The sequence below is a fragment of the Podarcis pityusensis genome (assembly GCF_964106645.2).
Source record: "Podarcis pityusensis genome assembly, chromosome: 10".
Taxonomy (NCBI): Eukaryota; Metazoa; Chordata; class Lepidosauria; order Squamata; family Lacertidae; genus Podarcis; species Podarcis pityusensis.
In genome coordinates this window covers 18,274,926-18,299,932 of record NC_138035.1, presented here as the reverse complement: position 1 = coordinate 18,299,932, position 25,007 = coordinate 18,274,926, and the positions used below count along the sequence as shown (strand labels likewise).

At 41.2% G+C, this 25,007-nt stretch overlaps 1 protein-coding gene and 1 long non-coding RNA gene across 5 annotated transcripts in view; one reads left to right on the top strand and one right to left on the bottom strand.

Moving 5' to 3' along the window:
* The window catches only part of CECR2 (CECR2 histone acetyl-lysine reader), a 121,116-nt gene that overhangs the window by 87,607 nt on the left and 8,502 nt on the right, over positions 1-25,007 (top strand). For all 3 annotated transcript variants that reach the window (XR_013977024.1, XR_013977025.1, XM_080971567.1), the window contains exons 8-17: positions 1,199-1,276; positions 12,009-12,165; positions 14,888-15,017; positions 15,287-15,324; positions 15,428-15,519; positions 15,680-15,806; positions 17,742-18,157; positions 19,823-19,951; positions 20,941-21,748; positions 22,565-23,972. Coding sequence is in view for 1 of the 3 variants with exons in the window: in XM_080971567.1 (XP_080827693.1) it covers positions 1,199-1,276; positions 12,009-12,165; positions 14,888-15,017; positions 15,287-15,324; positions 15,428-15,519; positions 15,680-15,806; positions 17,742-18,157; positions 19,823-19,951; positions 20,941-21,748; positions 22,565-23,972 (3,383 nt within the window). In the remaining 2 variants the exon portion in view is untranslated. The remainder of the gene's footprint in view (positions 1-1,198; positions 1,277-12,008; positions 12,166-14,887; positions 15,018-15,286; positions 15,325-15,427; positions 15,520-15,679; positions 15,807-17,741; positions 18,158-19,822; positions 19,952-20,940; positions 21,749-22,564; positions 23,973-25,007) is intronic.
* LOC308457620 lies at positions 5-23,944 on the bottom strand. 2 transcript variants are annotated; one of them, XR_013977044.1, is made up of 5 exons: positions 23,806-23,944; positions 18,269-18,402; positions 18,007-18,181; positions 2,547-2,671; positions 5-1,048 (listed from the first exon to the last, which is right to left on the bottom strand). It is a non-coding gene; the product is annotated as an uncharacterized lncRNA (long non-coding RNA). The 2 variants fall into 2 exon arrangements; XR_013977045.1 differs by lacking the exons at positions 18,269-18,402; positions 23,806-23,944 and adding an exon at positions 23,641-23,777.

Genomic DNA, 25,007 nt, shown 5'->3' with positions numbered 1-25,007 from the left:
GAGTATCTGAATAATCTGAGAGTTGAGAGCAGGTTTGTTTTTTGTTTATATGAAGAAGAAATTGATAGGGCCCAGATTCTGTGACCAGATAATCAAAGTTATGTTGTTGGAATTCCCCCTCCCCCCTCAAAAAAATGATAAAAATTTTCTCAAACATACTTATGTGCTTTGTAACATCTGGATTTTTTTGTTGTTTCTTTTTTTAAAACATGCACAAATTAGTGGAGAAAAAAAGGAGGATACACATAGGTAATGCTGGAGAGGCAATAGTTGTAGAGAAAAAAGGCAACTGGATAATGTATAATAGAAAACATTTGACTTCTAGATCATTCACACAAACTCACTGAATATTTGAGGCATCTGCATATGCTAACAATATGTGCTCGAGATTTTCTTCACAATGAAATAAAAGTCAGAAGATTGATCTAAATTGCATTATTGTGCCATGGTTAAATTCAGATAGCCAGTAATCAAGGGGAGAAAGTGAAGAAGTTTGGCTATCTAGAACTGCTGTAGAGTTCCAAGTGCATTCTTTGCAGTAGATAAGAACCATTTTGTTCAGTTTTGGGAGAATTTGTAATCTCTGTGCTCAGAAGTGGGCTATTGAGTAGAATGGAGAAGAATTTAATTGTATTTCTCTTGAGAGCATTGTAGTGATAGCTATGTTCTCTCCCCCCCTCCCATCCCCTTCACTACCTCAGTTCTGATTGACAGTGTTCTGGAAGGGGAAGTATGCTTTCATTTGCAGCATTTGGCTTGACTCATATGTGTGAGATTACTTACTCTCTGGTTTTAAAACATTGAATAGAAGGTTGATTGGTCCTGCTTTGTGGCAGAAGGTTGCATTGGATGGTATTTTAGTCCATTTCAGCACTCTAATTCTTTGATATTTGAATCTGGAGGATACTTGTCAATCTCAGCAGCACTCAGTCTTTTGTAGTTTGTTTGTTTGTTTGCTTTGCTTTTGTTCTTGATATCATTTGAAAAATCAACTCCTGTAATTCATTATCCAGGCCTGGTCTTTGAGTAATAGCTTCTGTGACTTCATCTGTGAGGGATGATAAATGAGAAATGAATTGCTAAGCACTCTTTACATTGAAAAATATTACAGAAATTGTTACTAATAAATGACATACATCCAAATACGAAGCCTTTGTACCAATGCTGATCCATGTTGATTTCTTTCACCACTTTTTAGGAGAAACGTCTGCAGCGAATGGAGTTTTCTCCTAGGTGGATGTCTGATCGTCAGCACATAAAGCCAATAAGCCAAGAGGTAATGTGTTATGTAATAGCATAATAGAGGATGCAGGTGGCGCTGTGGTCTAAACTACTGAACCTCTTGGGCTTGCCGATTGGAAGGTTGGCAGTTCGAATCCCTGCAACGGAGTGAGCTCCCATTGCTCTGTCCCAGCTCCTGCCAACCTAGCAGTTTTAAAGCATACCTGTGCGAGTAGATAAATAGGTACCACTGCAGCGGGAAGGTAAACGGTGTTTCCGTGCGCTCTGGTTTCTGTCATGGTGTCCCGTTGCACCAGAAGTGGTTTAGTCATGCTGGCCAAATGACCCAGAAAGCTGTCTCTGGACAAACACCGGCTCCCTCAGCCTGAAAGCGAGATGAGCACCGCAACCCCATAGTCACCTTTGACTGGACTTAACCATACAGGGGTCCTTTACCTTACCTTTAATGGCAGAATAGGTTAGCACAAATTAGCTATACAGTGCCACCCATCAGCATTATCACTGAATGTGCTCATCTCAGCAACAAGTAGAAAATTAGGTCATAGAAACAGAACTTCAGGTAAGGCAACTTCATTTGGATATATTGGTATATTTATTACTTATACATACAATACAGATCTCAGGCCTACGTTTAAGGAAACTTACGCCTGATTGCCATCAGCCAGCACCTTTGTTTTCTTTCTAGAAGCTCATCACACATACTATTACACTGTTGACACATCATAGTAACCTTAATTATTAGTTTTACTTATTCAGGTAATGTATAACCAATTCTGCATGAAAATCAATCCCAAAGTGGGGTACAACATAAAATATATAATACAATCCTAAAATAAAGCAATATAAAAAATTAAACCACAATAAATCAAATTGACATGGCAGCAGCATAACCATGAAGCATAAACATGACCAAACATTTCCTCCAGTCAACAACCAAATGTCTGAGTAAATAAAAATGTCTTTGAAAGTTTGTGTGAAACCCATCAGTTTGGTGTCAACAAAATATGTTAGGAGATGGCATTCCACAGACATGAACCATGAAGATTGCTCTTGCTTCAGTTCTCTTTCTCTAGCATGAGTAGCAGCAGGAAGCCATGATCCCTGCCATAACATTATGCCCAAACCAGTGATTGTGGTTTGTTTTGCTTCAAACAAACCTTACTGTTAAGCCAAGATTTGTTCTTAAATAGATGACAACTTCATTTAATCAGTTATGAAGAAATTTTGAAATATAGATAAAGCTCTTGAAATGTCTTCATTTAATATAGAGGTGGGTTGGAAAGAATTTTTGGCTAAATGCCTACCTCCCAGATAGCCATCTGGTTGTCATCAGCACAGAACTTCCAGCCTTCAATCTAATCCAGAAACAAAGGTCTCTGTTGAAGCATTTCAAAGCATTGAATGGCAGACTCAGCCATTACTTCAACATCTGGGAAATGAGATGGTACATAGTGTCAGCACCTGAACTATATCACCACAAATCAGTGCGTTCCAAAATCTGTGTTTCACACCAAATTATACCTGAAGTTGTTTTTTGCCTTGCTGAAAATTGCAGTTACATATTTGAAGTAGCCGTTTGCCTTTCTTGCTATACAGAAGTGAAAAGGAAAGAATAGTTATGTACTGATGATGAAACTGGTCAGAGGGAGAAAGCTGGTGAGATGAGGTGTCGGAAGCTGAAAGGCTAACAAGGCTTAGTGAGCTAGGAGAGTCTGTGGCAGAGAGAAGTCAAGAATCGGAAGCTGAGCTGGCGAATGGGAGGAGGGAGGTCAAGAGACAGCACTGAACAAGGCTGGTGAAGAGGCATGGGTGTCTCCCCCTCCTGCTGTGACAAGCTCCCCTCCCTCCCTGTCACCCAGAACCAGGAGAGGCATGAAAAGGTTGGAGGAGAGATTGGCTGCATGTAGGCACAGTCCCTGCAGAGGAGGAGACATAGACAGCTGTGGGGAGGAGGGAACCTTTAGTATCAGCAACTAATTTCATAGAATAAGATCTATGGGGAATGCACTGATGTGCTCATTAGGTCTGACACTCAGCCTGGTCTATGGAGATTGTGTTTTTGCTAATAAAGATCAACTTTGAACTGGCTGGCACACTCTGTGACAACTGTGGAGCCAAGGAGTATTAATATTTTCAGCTTAATTAATGAGAATAAAGTGACACTTCTTCATCCTGGGAGCCCCTGCTCTTGTTTAGCAGAGCAGCCCCAGGAGTGGAGTGTGCACTGCTGCATTATTTTCATTTTTAGGTGCAAGAAGTACTACAACAAAAATCATCATCCAGGAAATAAGAAGGTGCATATTTATGTACAGGCAGGAAAGTTTTGCAAATTTGGATGTAGAGAAACAAATGGGTTCTAATCAGTAGGAGGCTTGCTGTAGGACCTATGGTGCTTAGCATAAGTTAATTGCTGCCTATGGGCCAGTGTGTGTCAGCACTCCCATAAGCTCCCAAGTCTCTTTTAATTTTTCACCTGAGGAGCAGAGGCAGGGAGGAGAGGGGTAGCAGTTATTCTGGATGCAAGTCTGTGGACATACCCATTTCCAGGGAAACACAATGCCAAGTGTTTTGTTTCATTGAATTGTATTTGTTTCTTTTTAAATTGGAAGGCTTTCCAGCACATGATGCAGGGAAGTTGTTAAGACTGTATTCATAGCACACAAATCTCTTTGTTTCTGACCATGCATGGCATCTGTGGAGTTGCACCTTCCACCTGGTTCCAAGATGTAGATGTTGCTTAAATATGTAACTGCTCTGTAGGCTTCTAATCCTTTGCAATATTTCTCAAACAGGTGGTTCAGATTAGCTTCTCAGTAAAAAAAACCTTCTGAGCAGCACCTTTATTAAGAAGAAGCTGCGGAAATTCTAGTAGGTATCACATAGGGGGAGAGAGGAAGGAGCAAGGGCTGTGTTTGAGGCAAGACCAAGGCATGTGGGACTGCACATCTTGTGTTGAACTCTGAGAGAGAGTTTCTTTTTGGGGGACTATTATCAGAGCAGAGAGCAGAAGTCCTTGGAGCCTGTTGTTCTGCATAGTCCACAGTGCCCTCTGCTGCAAGCATGTGAGTGGTGCTTCAGCAAAGCAGCAGACATGCTTTCATGACTCCAAAGGCATTTTCACTTTCACACAATTTACCACCCAACAATTTTTCTGTTTCCTCAAAAAAGTTTTTCTGTGGCATTTTGTTGGGAATGGGGTGTGCTGGGACTTAAGCTGAACTGAATCAGTTCCTGAACCTTCATTGGCTTGAACCAACACAACTTCAGTTACAGCTGAGCCCAAACTAAGTTTTAAAAACTGAATGGTTTGGATCCCCATATAACATAATTGGTTTTCATGATGGTTTGCAAAACAATGTAAAGTAAGACAGGTCCAAAGTCTTCAGAGATAACAAATTAAATTTTGGCAGAGAAGAGTCAGCAGAGGGAGGGAGACAGAACAATGGGGTGGATCTTTGCAAATGCAATTATGTGTGCATAGGTTTTGATTTAGCTTGGGGTAACAAAATGGGTTTATGCAAAAAGCTACACATAACACAGCATTTGTGAATAGACCTTGCATTTTTTAACTAGAATATAGTAGAAAGCTCTCCAGCACATATTTTTTTGTATGAAAAGGGGCTTTGGCATCCATCTGAAATGTTTTCCCAAAACTTAATTTCCCCCCATACTTCCTTTTTTGTGCAACAATCTGCTGCTGTTTGTGGCCCTAAACAGCTGCAACCTCAGGGCCATTTTTGCTCTCAGATTGGTGCATGATGACAGTACCATGACAAGGGGAGAAGTCCTATTTTGAGCAAAGAAATGATACTGAAACTGCAGCCCATCTGCACTACATAGAGGCTCACACTTCTGCAGCCTGAAGACCATTCCTTAATTGCATGAGGAACACTTCATCTCTCTATAGCACCCATAATAAAACTGCTTATTTTGTGGTAGAATAAAATATTCATGGAATGCAGCCCTACCCCCCCATTCTAATTTAGCATTGGATGCTGTAGCCTAATGACAGAATTCAACACTTTTAAAGACTTTTAAAAATACAATTTAACCTATACATGAATTAGAACATTTATTAAATAATATCTAAAGTGAACTCACAGTATATTTCCCTATAAATCCAATCATAGGTTTTATTCCCCCCGCTCTCCAAGCCTGCCATGCCATAAACTATTTGGACATAGCCAACATGGTACCTTCCTGATGTGGTGGTCTCAACACCTATCATCCCTGATCATGGCCATGCTGGCAGGGGCTGGTGGGAGTTGCAATCCAAAGCAGGGCACCAGGTTAGCAACCCTGATCTAGAGGGTGCTCAGTGGTAAGTGTGTAAGTTGTATAAAAGAAACCACCTGTATAATAGTTCTGTAAGAGAAATACTCATTGTTAGCAAAAGAATCAGATTGTATTGAATAATGTAGTTAGCTCCCGATTTTGACTTTTGTTTTTTTCTGTAGAATTTGGGCTGGAGCATCGTTAGAGATGTACACTGCCCTTTGAAATTCTTATTTGTTGACACTAGCTCCGTACCTGTCAGTAAAATATGAAAGTCCTGGTAAATAACTCTCTAGAAAAATCAGTTAAATAGTTTGTGTATTTTGGGAGATTGTCTTTTAGTATTTTAATCCTCACATAAGCATATGTATTCAGGCACTATTGTATCTGAATAAATTCTATAGGGACGATCCTGTGAGTGGTCAGATGAAATGGACTAAATAACATAAAAGGTCTAATTGCTCTGATTCTCTTTAAATTATTATCTTGGGATTAATTGGATACACTGGCAACACTAGTTCAAATACACAAGCTCACTTTGGTGGGCTGGGTTGCACGCAAAGGACACCTTGCATTCTGATGTGAGGAACAGGTGTTTGTATCCAGTGCTCTGCCTTGCTTTCATTTTGTGAAGTAGCCCATGTCTTATGATTTTTTTACTGTTGTCTAACTGTAGCATTCTTCTATTAAAGGACAAAGCAGGGGCCTAGGGACCTTGCTTAATGCATTGTTGTTGCTGGTGGCAAGGATGGGAGATGATGTCAGACAATTCTCCAAGGAAGCATTACTGAAGGAAATGACTAAATAGCATTTCTGCAACAACACAAATATAGAGGCACTTAGGGTATCTAGGGTGGAAGCTAGCTTGCCTTTCTAGCAATTTATCAGTGCCCCCTCAGGTCCCATTTGCAGGCAGGTGAAAAAAAATGAAGCAATAATGGCTAAGGTGCAGGCTTTTGTCTGAATTAATGATGGGCTAAGGCCTGAAGGGCAGTGAGGAGGCTCCAGCTGATCATTAATTCTCAGGAAATAGATTGCATTGAAGATCCAGTTTTCAATGCAGTGGTGAACCTATATCTGGTCTATGCCACTTCTGGTTGCAGACAAAGGTTCCCTTCCACTTACCGAGTTTTCTAGGTAGAAGGTTCATTCAACCATGGGAATTTCCACCTGACATCTAAAGTGGCATTGTTGGGGAGAAGGGTTATAGTTATAGAAGCTCTTCTATAGCCATGGCAGGGAATTCTTTTCCAGCCTAAGGACTGCATTCCCTTCTTGGCAACCTTCCTGGGGCCACATATACCACTGGCAAACATCCGTAAACAGATTGTTATATTGTTCAGCTACTCTCCTCAGCAAGCAGTAGGCCTCAGTGATAATTTATAACCTATAGAGGGAAGGAAGCAATAAACTTCTTCTTTCTTGTGGTATTTAAGATGTATCTGTGCCATGAAACTTTACAAATGAGGTAGAAAAGTTGCCAGATGGTGCAAATATCAATAATCTGGTAGTTGTGAATAGTATAATTGGCTTTATAAGCTGAAATAGTAGTATGATTCTATAAGCAAAAATTGTAAGCCATTGCAGTAATGTCTCAAGTGTGTCCTACTAATAGAGGCATTTAGATACTAACTGGACCATAACTGGTGTAAATAATCATACCCCTCCCTTTTGCTCACTTTTTTCTAAACTAAAAGGTGCAGATGTTGTAACCTTTCCTTATTTGGGAATTGTTCCAGCCCTCTGGTCGTTTTGATTGCCCTTTTCTGAACCTTTTCCAGCTCTGCGATATCCTTTCTGAGGTGAGGCAAGCAAATCTGTGCATAGTATTCCAATTGAAGTCACACCATGGATTTGCATATCAGCATTATGATACTGTCAGTTTTATTTTCAATCCTTTTCATTTTGAGGGACTTTATCTGATTTTTTTTGGGGGGGATAAGTTAGTTTGTCATCTGGATTGCCTCTATATGCTTAATGAAACTGTCAAAGAATTCTAAAGGGTTAGTGAAACAGATGTTACCCTTGCTGGTTCAGCAAGACTTATTCTTCTATGTGCTTAGTAATTCTGCTTTTAATAAGGCTTGCTTCCAGTTTTCCTGGAACAGAAGTTAAGCTAAAGGACCTGGATCCCCTCAGTTTGAAAACTGAAGTGTAAACTGAAAAATTAGTTGTCACACCCTTTCTTTCTCTTTGTATTTTTTTTAAAAAATAATATTGTAATTTTCAGTTATATACATTTCAATACTTTTACAGTCATTTTAACATTTCAAAACAAGATTTCCTTCCTCCTTAACTGCGGTTCCTTAAAATTATTTTTATCATTTCCTAAATTAACTTAACTTATATTCATCTACTTTCAATTATATACTCTTATGAAACTGCAGGTTATTACAGTAATCCTGCCAATGACCTTATATGTTTACAATTTGTTTGTAAATATTCAATAAACCATTTCTATTCTTTTATAAAAAGTCTGTTATCTTAATTTATTATTTTTCTGGTAAGTTTCACCATTTCTACATAGTCATAAGTTTTTGTATCCATTCTTCTTTTGTCTGGACGACTTCTTTCCATTTTTGGGCAAATAACATTCTTGCTGCTGTAGTTGCATACATGAATAAATTTCTATACTGTTTAGGTAGTTTTGTCCCTATAATTCCCAGAAGAAAAGCTTCACAGTAAGCTTTATTTAACCTTACTACAAGGCCACCACATACTATAGAAAGTACAGTGGTACCTCGGAAGTTGAACAGAATCCATTCCAGAAGTCTGTTCGACTTCCAAAACATTTGGAAACCAAGGCGTGGCTTCTGATTGGCTGCAGGAGCGGAAGCTGCATCGGACATTTGGGTTCCAAAGAACGTTTGTAAACCGGAACACTCACTTCTGGGTTTGTGGCATTCAGGAGCCAAAACGTTCGACTCGGAAGGTGTTCATTAACCAAGGTGCGACTGTACCTTCTTTCTCTTTGAGTTATACATTTTTGCCAGTTTACTCGGTGTTAGATACCATTTATATAACTTTTTCATGTAGTTTTCTCTTAAACCATAGCATGCTGTAAATTTTATATCCATATTCCACGATCGTTCCCACACTTCCATATCTATATTATAACAATATCTATTGCCTAATGTATCATTGAAGATTTTACTTGCTCATCCTTTGTCTCCCATTCCAGTAATATCTTCTACGTTTTAGACAGCACTTTAACATTGCATTCCAATAGACCTCTCTCCAGTTGTGATATTTGTTCCCCAAACCCTCGTTTCCTATCTTTCTTAAATACTTTATTCAAATGATATTGTATCCATGTTGTTAACTTTCCTGATAAATCATTAAATTATTTTAATTTAAACTCTTCTCCCTCTTGTTTTAATAAATTTCTACAAGTTGTCCAACCTATCATATTCTTTTTCTTTACCACCATGGCTTCCAATGATGAGAGTCAAAGTGGTGTTTTTATCTCCAATATTTTTTTGTATTTATCCCATACTCTCTACAAATATTTCCTAATTATGTGATTTGTAAATCCTTTGTGTACTTTCACCTTTTCATAGGTGTGCCAGCTTCCAATATTATCATGACCCTCTAAATCTAAGATATGTGGATTCTCCAATGTCATCCAGGTCATTCAGCCACCCTAAAGTGACTTACCGTATATGCCACCTTTTTTAGGCTAAAAAGCTGAAGCATGCACTGAGCTAAAAGCTAAAGCTGTCTTTTGAAATTCTAAACTGACATTCTCACTAGACATGTTGTGTCCAATATATATTGGGTTTTTAACCCACTCTCCAAAAATGGGATTGAAACAAGGTTTCTGGTTTATGTTTTATTTAAATTAGTTTGTCTGATCCTATATTCTCAGGAGACCAGGAGAGAAGTTTGGGTGCATCTCCGCTTTCTGAGAGGGGTTTGCATGGGTTAAGACAGATAGAGCAAGAGACCTCCAGCTTCCCAGTCTATCCCTGTAGTACTGTACCTTTGTATCTGTGCTGACTTCTCTCTATCTCTTTGATGTTTACAGTGGTATTGCATTTCATTTACAACTTCCTGCTCCTCCTCATACACTTTATTTGGACCTCAAGGCAAGAGGTCATCTTGGATCATTCTTCTGGGAACAAAGGGGCAAGCATAGCTTTGCTTCTTTGTTTCTCCAACTAGAATGTACTTCCTTACAATAAGCTTTCTTATTTAAACCATGTCTCAGTCTGAATGCCTTTCAACTAAAGGTGTGCTCCAAGCAAGAATTCGTTTAACTAAAGTTTACTTCCTCTGCTGCATACAAACACTAACATTTCCTGCATTGTAGAGTTCTGGCAACTATCAACTTTGTCTGTAGAATCAATTTCCATAATGCTCCCTACATAGCAGGGCTTGCTAACCCCTATCTCCCCTCTCCCAAGACCCTACCAGTTAAAAAAATAGAAAGAGTGCTGGGGTGAACAATGAAGTTTAAACAATTTGATTATGCATCAGGGTGGTTATTTGATAAGCAGAAAAGAGGCAAAACTTCTCATTGACTAATCAATATGGATCAACTGAAAAGGGGAGCTTTGTTCCTCTGTGTGTGTTTCCCATGTCTTGCACACGTTTGTCCTGTGTGGTGTGTGAATGTGTGTACAAGAGTGTGGAGTGAACACACTCACTTACTGGCATGCGTTCTGTGGAGGATTAGCTAAACGTGGAAGTGGTCATCAGGACAAAATGGTAAGCCATTCCTAGTATATAGGATGGCTCTTAAAATCTATATTGGCACACAATGCAACTGCCAACTCCTAATATGAACAAGAAGACCAGAACATAGCTGGCTAATTCTGCAACACAAACTGACTGCATGTTAGCTTCTGATGCTTTGAAATCTGTTAATGGCCAAGGGCAGATGGCCATTAAGATCTACTGAAGAGGGCCTGATTGTGATCCTATCTAGGCAGGAAATAATTATAGAAGAGTGACTTTCCTGTTGTGGCTGTGACCTCTGGAGCCAGCTGCCCAGCAGAACCTTCACATATTTAAGAAGAAGATGAAAGGATTGATTTTAAATATGCTTTTAATGTGAAATACTGGGGGGGGGGGATTTATGTTAGCTAGTTTTTTTAGTATATTTATGAAGTTACATAGTGTTTTAATTAATGCCTGTGATTTTTTTCTGGTTTTTTAATCTTGATTGAAGTTACAGGCACAGAGCAAGTTTTCAGAATATAAGTAATTACTTGGAATTGTTAGGTGAGATATAGAACATTTAAATAAATAATAGGGCTGTGCTGAATTTTCTTGGAGCATATATATATATATATATATATATATATATATATATATATATAAAATGAAAGGTACATGAAGCATTCTGTGAAAGTTCAACACATTGCGGGGGGGGGGGGGAGATACCTTTTGCTGTAAAAATGTGATCCAATCCCTTTTCTTGGCAAAGCGCTTTCCAAAAGAAGATAAAAAACCATCCTAAAACTTATGGTATGGTTACCTTCTTATAAAGTGGCTCTTTTAAGGCAATCAGATAATTTACATACTCTGAACAAGATTCTGGCAATGTGCTCCCCCAAAAAAGATTGCCCGGGTAAAGAGGCACTCATGCTTGGGATTGGGGTAGTTTGTGCTATTGTAAATATCTGTAATACTGGTCCCTGAAAGGTACTCGTCTGTGTTGAGCATTGTTCTAAGCCCCAGTTGTTCAGTGTTGGATTTTTATAGTACTTTCTGAACCTATCCCTGATGCAATATTCAGTTCCACATATATGCTTTCTGTGTTCACTGTTTCAGCATACAAATAGAAAAGCCTGCATCTTCAGAACATTCTAAATGTAGACTGTAGAGATTTTTGGTGGCAGAGTCTGCCCTCTCATAACTTCCCAGTTGGTTCTTCTTTGCTGCAGCAATGGCATTGTAAAGAATAGCTTTATTTTCCCATTTCATACATTATGTGACAGTGTGTGCGCATCTAATGCACCTTTTGCAATTATCACATGTTCCTTCCCTGACTATTCATTCTTATAAATGTGGTTGTATGTGCTGAAACCAAGCTGCATACATGTGAAATGCAGTCATTGAAAACAAACAATACATTTCCTGCAGTTATGCCTTGATTTAATCACGTGGATGTACATTTATAAGACCAAGAGAAAAATTACAGGGAGGTGCTTTCCTATGATGATATCTTGTTTTAAAAATGTACAAATGATCCAATTTCTCATTCAGAGTCAAGTCTGTTTCTAAAGGCTATAAAAGGGCTTCAAAGGTATATCAGCTATTGCAATAATTTCACGTAAGGCAATCATAAGCCGAAACCCAGTGTGCCGTAATGGATAGAGAGTTAGACTAGGGCTGTGGATGCTGGTCTTCAAAGTTCCACTCAACCTTGAAGCTCACTGGTTAACATTTGGCAAGTCACTGTATCTCAGTCTGACCTACCTAACATAAATTATGGGATATAAATATAATAAATAATAAGTAAATAGTTGTGTTTCTTTCTGCAGGTGACTCCTGTGGCGCTCAGCAGAATGGAGAAGCAGAGACGACGGGAAGAGGAGGAGGAACGTCAAATCCTTCTGGCAGTTCAGAAGAAGGAGCAAGAACAAATGTTGAAGGAGGAAAGGAAACGAGAAATGGAGGAGAAAGTCAAGGCAGTGGAAGGTAGGCGGATCAGCTTTACGGAAGGTTTTTTTAGTTGCTCTTGGTCTACAGTTTATTTTTATATGCATGATATTCACTTCACAAGCATTGTACACCAGCATGTCACTCTGTTTAGTTGTTTAATGGCAATGATTGCTTGTCTTAGTCTGACAGAAGTAATATAGTCATCATGGCTCGTAGCTTCATTGATATCCTTATTCTGCTTGTATTTGTCTAATCTCTACATTTTGTGGCAGTGAATTTCATGCAGTGCATAAAGAAGTACGTTTTTGTATTTCACAAATCCCTAACCATTTAGTTTCGTTGAATGACTCCAGTTCTAATATTAGAGAGAGCAAAACATCTTTCTACCTACTTCCTCTGCACCACACATAATTTTATACACCTTTATCATATCCTCACTTTCTCACCTTTTCTAAACTAAAAAGGTCCAAACATTATAACCTTTCCTCAAAGAGGAGTTGCTGCAACCCCATGTTAATTCCACTGGTCACACACAGGAGTGTGAATGACCTCCTGAAACCCTGGGCATTGGGACTTCCGGGTTGGCGCCTCCAGGCAATGGCGGAGTTCCTCCGATCAGGAGGAATTTGCTCCGCGGAAATTAGGGTCTGACCGCCACGGCGAAGGCGGAGACCCACTGAAATCACAGGTGGGAGAAGCCTGTGAACTTGGGATTCGGCTGGCACCCTTTGCGCCTCCCCTACTCGCGGGGAAACCCTGATTTGGGGATCCGGAGCGAAGTGGGGTGAGTGGCGCGGTGCTTCGAACTGACTGCTTCTTTCACGGAGTGAAGCCGCATCGCTGTTGCCGGAGAGCGCTGACTTTTTCCTGTGGACAATTGGATTTTAAACAACTACCCGTGAGTAGAACGGAAAATTAGATCCTTAAATTCATTAATTTGGCATCGAAACGGGAAGGTTCTAAACAGGAAGTCCGCCTTCCTTTTTTGTAAACAGATTGAAGCAAAGAAGTTGCAAGTTAAAGCCTTGGAAAGTTTATTTTTGCAAAGGACTAAATCTCCATCGGTCAAAACTATCAAACCCCCCTTGGAAGCAGGAGAAGAGGGGGGAAATTTTGGACCTAGTGAGCCTGCAGGAGAGAGTGAAAAACCAAATTACCACTGCTCCGAACCTGGAAACGGGCTGACAGAAAGAGTGACTTTTTTGACAGCTAGCTAAATAAGAGAAATATATTGTTTCCATTGTCCTCATCTGCGTTTAAAAAGTAGGAAAAGTAACTGAAAACTGAAATTAACTTTATAGTTTAAATTGTGTTTGAAAGGATTGATACAAGTGGAGACTGTTTCCCTCTAGAGGGAGCTTTTGAAACTGTTACAAGAGTGGAGCTGGGGTTTCTCCAGCTGCAAGATAAGAACTGTGTGAAATAGAAATTGACCTTGGATTTTAAGAATGTTGACAGAAGGAGCCTTAGTGACTGTATTATGTAAGATAAGCTACTCGTTGGAACAGCTCCACAAGAAGACGGACACTATGAATACCAAACTTGAGAACTTGGGACAAAAAGTGATTAATTTGGAACAAAAAGTGACCATTAATACAGAAATTGTCCAGGATCTGACACAGGAACCTACCTTGACAGGACAAACTGGGGAGAAGACAAAGGAGAATGTTGGTGTTGTTGAATCTAAAATAATACAAGTGGAATCCCCAGTCCTACAGAGGCAAATTGAGGACTATAAGTGGATGCCTTTTATGAATGAATATAGAAAAAGTCAGAATTTGAAGATTGGAGCCCTGCTTGGATTGAAGAAGGAAGGTTGGATAGACTCTGTCATGCAAAGATTTACTGACCTTTGGGTCCTGAATCTGGGTCAGGAGGTGACTGGAGTTGTGGGGGCCTTTGGATCTGGAGGAGCCTTGAAACATGGTTTGAGATATTGTATGGACATTGGTTTTAGCTGTGGAGAGTTGGTTGGTCTGTCAAGAGGGAATGGGGGCATGGTTGGGTTGGGCCCCCCCCCCAAGACTTGTGCTTCAGCATCTTCAGCATCAAAGAATATGAAGAAAAACTGCAGAAGGGACTTGGAAAAGACTTAAGAGCCTCGGACAGAAGATCTCCAGGTTGATGAACTATATGGAATGGACGGAAATGACTGGCAGAATCCGAGACCAGGGAGAAGAGATGGTGGTAGAAGATTGGGAAAGTTTAAAGTTTATATATAGAAATATTGTAAATTTAATGAGTGTTAGAAAATTGTTGGAATGAAACTTTATGGCTTTAGCAGAAATGTTATAAGGAGTTAGGTATAAATAAGTATTTTAGTATTAATGGAAAATAAGGTACAAAATATGTTAAGATATTCATAATGATAAAAATAGAGAAAGGTGGAAAGGAATTGCTGAAACAAGTAATAGAAGTGGAATACAAAAAGGGAGGTGAGAGGAGGTCGATGAAATAAGGGAATGAAAGCTAGAGTAATGAAATGGTATGGTATATGTTTTTAAATTGTTGTTGTTTTGTTTAGTTTAGTTTAGTATGTTAAGGTTGTGTTTTGTATTGTTTATTGTATTGCTTTTTCTTCTCTCTCTCTTTTTTTCTTCTCTGCTTTATTTTGTTTTTCTCTCTCGCCTATTTTCTTTTTTTTTCTTTTCTTGTATGTTTTAAAAGCAATAAAGATTATTTTTTTAAAAAAAGAAACCCTGGGCATTGTGCAAGAAAACTTCTCAAGAACGTAACAGTTTTTCTTCCCTATCTGCAGAACGAGCCAAGAGAAGGAAGCTCCGAGAAGAGCGGGCATGGCTGCTTGCCCAGGGAAAGGAACTTCCCCCAGAGCTTTCTCACTTGGATCCCAGTTCACCTGCTAGGGAGGAGAGGAAGACCAAGGACCTGTAAGTAAATTGCAGTGAGTGGCCTATAAATACAGAAAAACAATCACACCCAAAACAATTGATTGTCACTGTTAATGTTGATGGCCGGAGAAAAGGCTATGGAGGAATTATATTCTGTGGCATTAAAAAGAGTGTGAATGCAGGCCTTGGAAAGCATTGCAATTGCTGGAGTTGAACGTTAAGTGATAAGGATAACATACCAGAGACAGAGTTGGGGAGGAAATGAGGCTGGAGAAACTTTGCATTAATTTTACATTTCCTCTTTGCAGTTTTGAATTGGATGATGAGTTCACTGCCATGTACAAAGGTCAGTCCCCACTCCAGACACTAGCTTTTCAGGTTGGTTGGTTTTTAAAGTATTAGCATCCATTTGTATGTGTAACAGTTTATCATCTTTTTGCTGCTGACAGTTCTCGATGTAGTGAAGGCTCACAAGGACTCCTGGCCATTCCTGGAGCCAGTTGATGAATCCTATGCCCCAAATTACTACCAAATTGTTAAGGTAAGCAGTATGAAGCCCTTTTTTGCATTCTGAACATTGTGTTATAGTTGATGCAATGGAATCTGCATAATTTAGCAGGCAGAATAAGAATACATCTTTTTAAAGGATGATTGTAGCTTTCAAGGTCTGTAAGCCTGAAGCAAACTGGGGTATTTTTCAGGCTCCCATGGATATATCTAGCATGGAGAAGAAGCTAAATGGAGGCCAATACTACACCAAGGAGGAATTTGTGGGTGACATGAAGACCATGTTCAGGAACTGCCTTAAATACAACGGTGAAAATAGTGGTAAGAATTTGGAACCTGAGTTCTATTTATTGTGTACATATACATGGAAAACAGCCCAAGTCTTTTCTAGCCTCCCATAGCTGGATTGGACAGGAAATGGATGAAGAGGTTAAGCCCGTAATTCTTAATTCACTACAAACATTTGAAAAATTAAATAAATGTGCCTTGTGGCTATATTCATTCACATGAAAGGCTTCTGGAGTAAACGCTGAGGAAAAATATGTACAAATTGGTTTATGGGACATCTTCAGGAGAAGAAAAGACTAAGGAGTAAATCTGACACAATTCCAGTTCCTAAGATTGTTGGATGGAATCTTGTATGTCTCCTTCCAGCAACTCCTGCAGCCAAGCTGGTGCCTAAAGTATTGCTCTTCTTTCCTTTGGACCACATCAGCAGGGCTGAGAGTGGGGTATTGTTGTCTGGGTAGCCCAGGATCTCCATACATACTGCCCAGGCTTGCTCACCAGAGAGGAGGTGCACTCCATTGTCTCTCAAGACGGATGGATGCCAACAACAGTGTAATTGGCAGAGTCTATTCTGCTTGCAGGAGTCAGATTATTATTATTTAATTCAACTATGCAGCATGGACTAGAGTGGCAGAAAGTTAATAAGCTTGTATAAGCAGGGGAACATGGAGTGTTAGTTATAGGGAAAGGATTGGGAACTGTGCTGTCAGCTGAATTTATATCAGCTGGCATTAGGAAAAACTGCTCTTTTTATGATCTTCTTTCAGACCACAGTCTTTATGTCCTCATGCTAGTCTGTGCTACTGTTAGACCAGAGGCATCATCTTTCAAAAAGTAGTGGCTCTCAGAATCCTAACCTTGTTAAAGAGGCTGGATTCCCCACAGACACAAAATGTAACAGTACACAAAGCCCAGAGAAATGTGCTTAACTGTTGACATAATCCGTAGGATTGTCATGTGCATATAGTTGAAGCATAGTTCCTTCATGTACAGAGTTCCAGTTGTGTGGCTAGCATTTCTGTATTAAGCTCTGTGTAGCAGCTGCACACTAAAAAAGAGAGAAAAAGATGAGTGTGGTCTTCTGAATTTGGGTGACCTTACACTATTGGGCAACATTACGAATCATTTACTAAAATATTGTGGATGGTATTCACTCAAAGAGCCCTGTCGGTGGAAGCCCTTCACAAGGACTTCTGCTTGTGTCTGAGGGTTTCCCCTCACACTGCCCCCTGCCCCCCAGTTGACTTGGGGAGTATTAGGAGAACACCAGAACAGCACATGGAAGGACGAATCATTCCTTCTGGCAAGCTGACAGACATGGGGCACTGCTGAATTCCATTCTTTTACTTGGGTCTACCAGTTGCACACATTTCTGAAACAAACAGAACACTTACTTTAACTCATTTTTAAGACCATTTATGCCCAATGCAAGACTTGATATGTGAAACTGGAGTCATCCCATTACAGTGGTACATCGGGTTACAAACACCTCGGGTTACAAACACTTTGGTTTAAAGACTCCGCTAACCCGGAAGTAGTACCTCGGGTTAAGAACTTTACCTCAGGATGAGAACAGAAATTGCGCATCAGCAGCGGGAGGCCCCATTAGCTAAAGTGGTACCTCAGGTTAAGAACTGCTTCAGGTTAAGAACGAACCTCCGGAATGAATTAAGTTCGTAACCAGAGGTACCACTGTATGTGTTTAATAAACACACCACAGAGGCATCTGTCTGTATTACAGTTTGCATTATATTGATAATTTAAAATAAGGAATGTTACTGAAGGGATGCATTGAAATCCATGTTATAGCTTCTAGTTTTCCAGCTCTGATTGTATTTTATTTCCTTTTTAAAAACATAGTAAAAGCAGAGAGAGAGAATAACCTACATTCCAAGGGCAGTTCTCAGCAGAGGAAAAATGTAACTACCCATAAAACTCACTTTCTTTGATTTGCTTCTTTCAACACAGAATACACTAAAATGGCTTATAACTTAGAAAGATGCTTCCACCGGGCAATGATGAAGCACTTCCCTGGAGAAGATGGGGACACAGATGATGAGTTCTGGATCAGAGAAGATGGGAAGCGAGAGAAAAGAAGCCGTCGGACTATACGTTCCAGCACAGGGAATGTTTGGACTCGATCCAGAGACTCTGAAGGACCTGGAAAGAGACAACAGCATGTGCAAAATGGAGGAAAACTTCCACCTCACAAGGCGAAACATAGAGTGCCTACTTCTTCCTCTTCTTCCTTCTTCTCTGCCGAGGGTCCAAGTAGTAGTTCTCTTCATCCCTCTGGAGAAGTGGCCTCTTCCAATGGCCGAGGTTTCCTGAGCTCACATAGCTATGGTGGAATGCCCAACCGTGTATCCCATCCAGGGCAGATGGTGAGTCCCACTCCAGTGGACCAACTGGAAAAAATATTATTTGGCGGGAATTACAAAAGGAACACCAGCAAATGGGAGGAAGTAGCATTAAGTATCCAAGCTAATACACACCTCTTTCCCTTTTTATAACAAACTTCATGTTTTCTTTCCTTCCCCTATTCCTTCCTTCTTGGTGCAGTTTACACTGGACATGAACGAACCCAGATGTGGGGTGTGTGTGTGTGTGTGTGTGTGCTAGACCTTGTCTGGAAGATAAAAGGTGTGGAAGGATTGTTTTCCATGTAACCACTTTTTTAAAAAATTAACTACAAAGAAAGTCTGAATTTCTACTAATAGAATCAGAATTTGAAAAAGAAAGAAAAAATCTAGTGCAGCCATCTTCCCTCTTAGTCTCACTTCACAGGCATTATTATGCTCACTGTCAGAGAGGTGGTATATTCAAAAGTTTGGCAATGGAGCATTTTGCTCCGGATGGTTCCGCAAGCAAGGGAGAGTGCACACTTCCCAGCCTCTCCCTAATGATTTTCCTGGGTCAATGGTTAATATGATGGGGGAGGAATTTCCTACCCAACCTCAAATGTGGCAATCAATCACACCCTCAGCAAAAGCGACCAAGTGTTCCCAGGAATAAATAACCTTAAAGTTGGATTCATAAAATTGCTTGGCCCTGACTCAACCACAGTAGGATTTGTTTCTTTCAAAACTGTTCCAGAGAGACAATTCCAGAGTTTTATAGCTGTGCTAGTTAAATTTCACATTTGCATTTGACTTCCCAGGTTTGCAGCAAAGCTGCTGCAGACCGCATCTGCTGTACATGCTTAGTAGGGGAAAGCTGGGTTATTGCCATTTAAAATCGCGGGAGGGAAAGGGGTAGGAAGTGGTGAAAATACTGTTCTTATTAGAATTGCCAGCATTTGTGAATTTGATTGTTGGAGTGCTGTGTGCAGCCTGTGTGCTTCTGCTGTGATGCATCTGTGGAGAATCAGAGGCAGTGACATGATTTATCTATCAGATTTACCTCCCAGGAGAACAAACAAGAGGCTAGGCAGGAAGTAGAAACGGATGCTCTTCCTCTCACAGGCATATTTCGTTCTCCTAACTGGTGAATTTATCAGCTTCACTAGTGCATTGATATTCAGTGGATGGGTCTTGACTAAGAATGAGCATTTTACTACTACTACTACTAGTAGTAGTAGTAGTAGAAGAAGAAGAAGAAGATTTGATTAACGGAGTGGTCAAATAATTTGCAAAATCTTTTAAGGGCATTAATGTTATGGTAACAACAAAGAAGATATTAATAAACAGATTGGTACTTATACCAATTATGAAAAACTGATTAGAAAGCTGTTGTGAAACAATGACACTAGCTTTGTTAAAAATGTAATTATTTATTTCATTACCCATCCATCCCTCAAGGGCAGCATTCTTAATTTTCTCTCTAAAAAATCCTCACCAATGCAGCTCTGTTGGCTAAGAATGGGTGATTGGTTCAGTGTCACTTCAAAAACATCATAGCTGAGTGAGGTAATGAATCTGGGTCTCCCTGGTCCCATCTTGCAGTTTAAAGTGAAAGGTGGCTCCTCAATCTGAAATGACTTAAGTTTGTGACTGTAGAAATTCCATCTCCTACAAAGTTGCATAGGTGACTTTTGTTTTCCTGTACAGAGACCAGCAGTGCCAGGACCATTTGGCTCTTTGCATGGGTCTGATCCAGCAAAACCATATGGGTCACCACGAGTACCAGAACCACACCCTGGTGAGCCAGGTCAGCAGCATCAGCACTTTGTCATGCAGGTAGGAAACATAATCTGAAAGGAGCTGCCACCTGCATATTTAAGAACTGCATGCAAGTCTGCAGTAAGGAAACCTTGATTCTGTCTTACAGATTACAAACAATTACTTATTCATGGTCTTATTACTATTGCTATTGGGGCAGGTTGGGGGTACTCCTGGATCTTTTGCTGTCACTTGAGCCTCAGGCGGCCTCAGTGATGCAGAGTACCTTCCATCAGCGTCAGCTGGTGGACCATCTGTGCCCATATCTGTGCAGGGATAACCTAACATCTATTGTTTCTATGCTCTGGTAACCTCTAGATTAGATAACTGCAATGTACTATATATAGGGCTGTCTCCGAAGATGGTTCAGAAACTTGGTGCAGAATTCAGCAGCCAGGCTGCTCACTGGAGCAACATGGTTTGAGCATATAGTGTCAATCCTGGCCCAACTGTGCTGGCTGTCAGTGAGTTTCTGGGCACAATTCAAAGTGTTGGTGTTGACCTATAATGCCTTAAATGGTTCAGGACTGCAATTCCTCAAGGATCACCTCTCTCCAGATGAACTTACTCAGATCCTATGATAATCTTCTTCATGTGCCTCCTCCGCAAGATGTTCAGAGGGTGGTAACATGAAAACAGACTTCTCTGTGGAGGCTCCCCATTTGTGAAATTCTCTCCCCAGGAAGGCTCAGCTTGCAGCTTCATTATACACCTTTAGGTGCCAGGAGAACGTAATCAATCTGATACCTTTTTAAATGTGTTGTGGGAGGGAGTGAGGGTGTTCTTGTTTTTATTATGTTTTTTTTTTAATATTGTATTTTTATGTTGTGAACTGCCCTGAGATCTACGGATGGAGGGGTAGTATAATAATAATAATAATAATAATGTTCTAGATTCTTGGTTAAAGTGTAGTCTCGATTCTTGCTGTTATATATCTGTTACTAATGACTTTGATTTTCCTATGTCCACATTGAACCTGCCTCATTTCCCTATGTTTCCTTCCGCAGCCTACAGTTGGATTGAATGATCCCAGAGGACATCGGCTTCCTGCTCCAGAGAAGCAGGTATGTGCAGGACCAATGCACGTCTCCACAATAGGACCACAGCCTGGATCCCTTCAGCTTGGTCGGATGACAGGTCCTCCCTCAGATGCCAGTATGTATTCCCCTGCACAATTTCAGCAAGGATTCCCTTCTCCAAGGCACAATGGACCCCCTACAAGACAAACAGAGACCTCAGAGGTTCCCCCTGGACATGTCTACAGGCCCTATAAGTACCTAAACCGTGCACATCCTGCTGTGTGGAATGGAAGCCATGATACAGTAAACCAGATGACCTTGGGAGTAGACAAGCGACCCTCAGTGGGTCCGCCTCGTGCGTTGAGCCACATGATGGACCCTCAGGTACTGAGACCACCTTTGCCACCTAATCAGTGGACTGAGCAATCCAATTTCCTACCTCATGGAGCTCCACCCTCAGGATATATGCGACAACCAGGAAAAGGCCCTGGTCAGAGAATGCAGCAGCAGCTACCAGCCTCATTATTTGGGCCTCCCACACAAATGCCAAGAGGAACCCAAGGTGGGGATTCCATGATGGACAGTCCAGAGATGATTGCCATGCAACAGCTGTCCTCCCGGGTATGCCCACCTGGTGTGCCTTACCACCCCCGTCAGCCTCCTCCCCCCCACTTGCCTGGACCATTTCCACAACTGGCCCATGTAGCATCTATGAACATTCAACCTCCAAAAACAGTTTTAGGGAATGGGAACTCTCAGGACACCAGCCAGACAGTTGATTCAGAGAACAACCAAGGTAATTGCATGTTCTTGATCTGCTAAGGCAAAATATGGTGGCTTCATCAGTTGAGCAACTGATTTATGTCCATTTGCCCCAAGCATCTGTAAAGAGTTAGGGACTGCTGTTGTCATTGGTGAATCGGGTTGGGGGGGGCTGTCTGTTTGATGCTTTACTATGGCATGTCCACACATAGGTGGCCATGGGAGAAAGTAAGGTGACTAGTAGATTTTATTGGACACCATTAGGAGCAGCAGAGTAAGAATTTGTTTTGATACAAGTATACTGTAAGTTTTTCCCATTCAAACCCTTTGAAATTAACAGGAGCTGCATACCTGCACCATGGTTAGCATGTCTCCACATCCCATGTTTATGTGATGTTTGTAGAATGTTAACAGTCTTCTTCTAGCACCATTTTAATTGTAAAGCAAATCGGGGGGGGGGGGGGACACTTCATTTACATTTGTTCACTGTTCCTGCTGTACTTAAAATTGTGAAGTTAATAGGTGGTGGAGTTTCACTCAGGCCTTGTGTAAATGTGATGTTAACTGGGTTCAGAGATTGGGAGCAGGCTGCAGGATCACACACTCCCTTCTGACACACATGCTCAATCACACTAAATTGTCCCACTCCCCTTTAACATGGCTCAGCATTGCATATTATTGTTGCTAAGCCTGATAAAAATAACTATAGGGATGCTCTAAACTCCCATTTCATAAAAACCAAGTTAATATTATGTCTATACTGGACCTTGGAGTTCACTGTAATTTTTCTGGATGTTGTCAGTTCATGTGATGAAAAAGATTTAACTTCTCTTTGCTTCATTTTGCACAGTGAACCCTCCACCAGGAGTGGAAGAGAAAGCCCAGTGTATTGGCCTTCCAGAGGGGACATACCCCAAGCTGCTACCTCATTCCAAGCATCCCTTGCAAATGGATTGCTCCAGGCAGACCCAGGAAGGGGAGGGTGTTGATTCTGGAACTAAAAATGATCCAAAAGCAACACAGAGCAAGAGCACATGGCCAGCGGAGAGTAACTATACAAGTTCAGCAGCCCAAGGATGTGCGCAGGACATTGTAACAGCGACAGAAAGAGGGCCTGTGCCTGAAAATGGTGCTATAGGTGATGGACCATCCACTGGCACTGAAGGAAAAACAGTGGCTGCTAATATAATGGAGAAGTCGCGTTGCACTGGGGGAAAAAACGTGCTGGAAGCAACTGTGCCTTGCGTGGGACAGAGCACCAATACTCCTGCTGCCATGGATAGCAGTCCGGCAGGAGGCACCTCTGGCCAGTTTGCCCCTCTCTACATGCCCAATTTGGAGTATCCAAATTCAGCAGCACACTATCACATCAATCCAGGACTGCAGGGATTTAATCCTATGATGGGAGGGAAACCCCACCCAGTAGCCCATTCTCAACATTTTTCTGCCCGAGGCTTTCAGCCTAGTAACAGTCCCCATGGGGTTTTCCCTCGTTACCGTTCCCACCAGGGCATGCCATACCCTTACCAGCCTCAACCTCCTCCTTCCTATCACCACTACCAGCAGCCTCCTTACTATCCTTGTCCACAGGGCTATTCAGACTGGCAGAGGCCTTTCCCTCCCCAGTCCAGTCCCACTGGTCATCCACCTGGTCCATCACCTCTGGCCAGGCCTCCTTTCTCAGACAGAGCGACCATGGGCAGCGGCATGCAGGGCTGTGAAGTGCTTACCACTTCTTTGGCTTCCCCAAACCGAATGGACATGGCAAGCACCAAAGAGGTTCCCAGCAGTGGGCAAGAGCTGCCGCCTGAGGCTGAGAAAACGGATGAATCCCAAGAGAGGCCTGAGAGTCCCAAAGAGTTTCTTGATTTGGACAACCACAATGCAGCCACCAAGAGACAGAGATCAGTTGCAGCAGGAGAATACCTGTATAGTTCACCTCCACCACCCATGAGTTCTTCTGGGCTTGGGTTTGGTCCCTCTGCTTTCCCACCGCACAGTGTCATGCTGCAGACAGGGTCACCTTATGCACCACGACATCCCACCGGTCACTTCCAGTCCAGAGCTTATGGGTCCCCTGTGAATGCTCACTTGGCACATCTTCCAGCCACCAATCAAGCCAATGGTCTTGCTCATGAGGGACCTCTGTACCGCTGCCAGGAAGAGAATGTGGGGCACTTTCAGGCCTTAATGATGGAACAGACAGGACATGGAGGTGGCATGGGGGGACTGTCTCCAGATATGTATAGAACAGCAGGGTAAGACTGTTCTTCATGGGACAATGAGGTGGGAGAAGAATGTTCTTCATGGGACAATGAGGTGGGGGAAGAATGCCAGGGGGTGGGGAAGAGTGCTGAATGATAGTTGCTGTCATAAAGGTGAGATTCTAAAGAGCAGCAATGAACAGTACACATCACTACCATGTGTGATAGAGCTTCACAAGTCACCTTGCAATGAGAGAAGGGATTGATCTGATAGTTTTGATTCTGTCCATACCTGTAATGCCCTCACAGGCCCTTATCCGTGGTTTTGGTATCCTTATATAGATCTTCCAGCACATTAACATTACATGGAGCAACAATCCATGTATATGAGCCAAGATTGTCCCCACAATCTTGGCTCATATTTTAAGTTTTTACTCTTACTGACAACCTGAAATTATTTAGAAGTGACTGCTGCAATCTCACACAGAATTTCCTGTCTTATGGAAATTCTAGTTCCTTATATTTTTGTTCAGTTGTTAACAGGAGCTGGCAGTGCATACACACCATGGGTAGAAGAGGGGAGAACTGGCTTTCTGATTGATTGATTGATTGATTGATTGATTGATTGAATAGCTGACCCTTCATCTCAGTGGATCCTAGGGCAGTGTTTTTTCCTGAATTATACTACTAAACCATGAATTTATTTTAATTTGTTGAAGTTATCAATAAGGTTTCTTGTATTTTTTTTAGGGAGAAAGCTATTCATCTACTTCATATTGCTTGAGATAACAATTAAGTAGTAAAGGTTGAAGGTTGCTTACAATACTAACATCACTTCTTTTTGTAGACTATCCAGTCTTATTCTCCATAGATTTTGTGCGGGAAAATGTAGATTAATTCATTGTTCTCTCTTTTTTATAGTGAAGGACAGTTAAGGGACGTACATCTAATTTATGTTCAGCAACCAGATAAAATCAGATACAGAGAACTTGGGGTATGATGTAGATCTAACCGTATATGTCACAGGGGTCAGCAAACTTTTTCAGCAGGGGGCCGGTCCACTGTCCCTCAGACCTTGAGAGGGGCCGG